This window comes from Dioscorea cayenensis, chromosome 15 (genome assembly GCF_009730915.1).
Source record: "Dioscorea cayenensis subsp. rotundata cultivar TDr96_F1 chromosome 15, TDr96_F1_v2_PseudoChromosome.rev07_lg8_w22 25.fasta, whole genome shotgun sequence".
Lineage (NCBI taxonomy): Eukaryota > Viridiplantae > Streptophyta > Magnoliopsida > Dioscoreales > Dioscoreaceae > Dioscorea > Dioscorea cayenensis.
In genome coordinates this window covers 6,474,456-6,477,806 of record NC_052485.1, presented here as the reverse complement: position 1 = coordinate 6,477,806, position 3,351 = coordinate 6,474,456, and the positions used below count along the sequence as shown (strand labels likewise).

At 43.9% G+C, this 3,351-nt stretch overlaps 1 protein-coding gene across 1 annotated transcript; it reads right to left on the bottom strand.

Annotated features, from left to right (window-relative positions):
- Window positions 1–698: 698 nt before the first annotated feature.
- LOC120277641 lies at window positions 699–2,979 on the bottom strand. The gene is made up of 3 exons (XM_039284498.1): window positions 2,194–2,979; window positions 1,604–2,149; window positions 699–1,511 (listed from the first exon to the last, which is right to left on the bottom strand). The coding sequence occupies exons 1-3, from the start codon at window positions 2,977–2,979 to the stop codon at window positions 699–701; spliced, it is 2,145 nt and encodes a 714-aa protein (XP_039140432.1).
- Between the last annotated feature and the right edge of the window lie 372 nt (window positions 2,980–3,351).

Below are 3,351 nucleotides of genomic sequence, written 5' to 3'. Positions count from 1 at the left end.
TTAGCTTTCTTCGAGTCAGGAGCTGCATTCATCCACATAAGCACCATATGAATAATCTTAAGAAAGACAGAAGTAGTAGATGAACAAGCACAATCAAATATGCATGCATTCCTTTCCAACCAAATATTCCAAGTCACAGCTCGAAGGAGCAAATCCCAACAGTGAGTCAAGGAGTTAGAAAATTGGGAATGCCAGTTCCCCCACAGGTCTATCAGAGAATTTGGGTTACGAAGACCTCCAAATAAATGGCAGAAGAAACCCCAAATTTGAGAGGCGACCGAACACTGGGTGAAGATGTGATCTGCAGACTCAATCGCGGAGTGACACATCACACAAGTGATATCCTGAAGGGTGTTACACCTCCTAATAGCAAGGTTCTGCAAGGTAAGAATTTTGTTGTCCCAAACCAACCAATTTAAGAGGTTAATTTTCCTAGGGCAACAACCTTTAAGAATGAAGGGGGTCCATCTACAGTGAAGTCCTCCATCATTCAAGAATTGATAGAAGGATTTGACGGAGAACACCCCGTTAGAGGAAAGCTTCCAACGTCAACCATCAATAATTGCGCTATTCTGAAGGCAAAATGAAGTAATCAAGCTACCTTCCCGAGGGAAGTCCCCAAAAGGAATGACCAACCCCCCATTGAGTAGATCCCTGACCGTGCCCTCCTTGTCCCTGGAGGACAGAAACAGATGAGGTCAGATATCTGCAGGGGCACGACCCTCCACCCAGTTATCTAGCCAGAAGAGAGTGGTAGATCCTTCCTTAACAAGAGAGCAAATGTTTTTCCGGAAGGCAGGTAAGATCTTGAGGATACCATTCCAGAAGACCGATCTTCTACCATACTGCTTATGGAAAAGATTCCAGGTTGGCCTACTACCAAAATAATTTTCTCTAAAAATCTCGGCCCCACACCATCGAACCCCCGAAATGATCTTCCACCACCACTTGCCAAGGAGATCATTATTAAACACTTCCAAGTTGAGAATATTCCAACCCCCTTGCTCTCTAAATCTACACAATCTCGCCCAACTAACTAAACGGATCTTAGGATGCTGCAGGTCCGGGCCAGACCAGAGGAAGTCTCTCCATATTTTATCAATGCTCCTAATCACCCAGCAGGGCAGCTTGAATAAGGACATCCAATAGGTGGGGATGACAGTAAGAACAGAGTTCAACAGCGTTAATCTTCCCCCGAGAGATAGAAATTTGGACTTCCAAATTTCCAGTCTGGATCTAACCTTATTGATCAGGATATCCCAGTCTTGCTTCCGCGGCCGTCCTCCAGAGATAGGTATCCCAAGATAGGTCAAAGGGAGAACGCCAACCCAGCAGTGGAGTGTATTAGCTAAGAAAGCCTGAGGTTCAAGATTCTTTTGAGAGATATAAAGACATGTCTTTTTAGAATTGACCGCTAGACCGGAAAGCCTCTCAAACACATATAGAATCAATTTGATAATTCTAAGATCTTCCCCCCCTCTAGTAGACATAACCAAGAGATCATCAGCATACTGAAGATGACACATTTTGACCCAGAGCCCCCAAATGGGATCCCATGCAGGATCCCCGTGCTAAGAGCATGATTAAACATTGAGCTCAATACATCCACCACAAGTGCAAATAGCAAAGGGGAGAGAGGGTCCCCCTGCCGTAAACCTCTACGGAAGCGGACATAACCACTTTGAACATTATTGACTAGGAATTTAGCCTTAGAAGAGGTCAGAATGGTTTGAACCCACCCAATCCATCTCTCCCCAAACCTTCTGGCTCTTAATAGCTCCAAGAGGAAACCCCAATCAACAGAATCAAAGGCCTTAGAGAAGTCGACCTTAAGAATAAGACCCATGAGATGATTCTTCTGCATGTAGAAGATAAGTTCCTGAGCAGTAGCAATATTGTCAGTGATACATCTTCCTTTTATGAACGCTGACTGATTTGGGTCAATTAATTCATCAATCTTAGTGCTAAGCCTGTTAGCAAGGATTTTGGTGATGATTTTTAGCGAGCAGTTAATCAAGCTAATTGGTCGATAATGCAAGGGGTCTTGAGGGCAATGCCTCTTTGTGATCAGTGCAATATTCGACCAATTAATCCTTTCAAGGTTGGCTCGCCCCCAATAAAAATCCTCACAGAGTAAAAAGATGTCAGCCTTAACAATATCCCAACATTTCTGAAAAAATAACATAGGAAAACCATCCGGACCCGGTGCCTTATCTGCATACCCTTGTTCCCTAATAGTGCAGTCCAGTTGATCCGATGTCTATAAGTCAGCTCCGTGCCATAAAGGTTTTGATAGTAGGAAGTGAAAGTTCTTCCTATACCATCAATGTCATCCACCCGAATATTATCCCGCAAAACCCAAGGAATAAAGTTTCGGTTTCTTCTCCCATTCGCGACTAAGTGAAAGAATCTAGTATTTTCATCCCCCTCTTTAATCCAATTCATTCTGGCCCTTTGCTTCCAATAAGTTTCCTCCTGCCTAAGGATCGCCCCTAACTTAGTCCTCAGATGGACCTCACCATTGACCTCAAAGGGGGTAAGAGAACGAGTCTCTCTGACACGGTCCAACAAATCCATCTCGTGTAAAAGCCCAAGCTTTTTCAGCTTGATGGATCCGAACTCAAATTTTGCCCAGGTTTTAAGATTCTCCCTTAATCGAGTGATCTTCTTAGCTAAGATGAAGGCCCCACACCCACAGGGGTGAAGAGAGCTCCACCACTCCCGGATGAGCATATCAAAATTATCAGTCAAACACCATGCTTGCTCAAAACGAAAAGATCTAGGAATAGGCAAATGAAACCCCACTTCTAGTCTAATCGGGACATGATCAGATCCCAGCCTGGGCAGGCAGTTTTGTAAGACCTTGGGGAATAACGTGATCCAGAGCGAGTTAATTAAAAATCGATCAAGCTTAACCCAAATCGGATTTGAATGACCATTGATCCAAGTAAACTGATTTCCATTGGACGGGGGTTCCATCAATTGAAGGTCACATAAAAAAAGCTTGTGCCAATCTAATGTCCTCGCGATTAGCGACCCCACTCGACTTATCAGAAGAAGCAAAAATCGAGTTAAAATCCCCACATATGACCCAAGGTAAACCCACACCAGGTTGATGGGATCGAATTTCATTCCAAAAACTTTGTTTCAGGTTTCTAGCGTTAGGCCCATAGACAAAAGTGCACACCCAGGTAATATTGTTTGCCCTATTTTTAAATTCGACAGAAAGACAAAACGAGCCAACATGAAGCACTTTACCCTCAAATAGCAAATTATTCCAACCCACAATAATTCCTCCTGCAGACCCAAGGGCGGGTAAGAAAGCAAAATGGTCAAGACGAGACCGCCCCC

Bases quoted from the DNA above. Each gene is read 5' to 3' on its own strand.
- LOC120277641 (XM_039284498.1), bottom strand. From the start codon at position 2,979: ATGGAACCCCCGTCCAATGGAAATCAGTTTACTTGGATCAATGGTCAT. The intron at 2,150-2,193 runs GTTTTCCTATGT...GATATTGTTAAG, and splicing joins TAAGGCACCGGGTCCGGATG to GCTGACATCTTTTTACTCTG. The intron at 1,512-1,603 runs GTATTGAGCTCA...TGTCATCTTCAG, and splicing joins TATTTGCACTTGTGGTGGAT to TATGCTGATGATCTCTTGGT.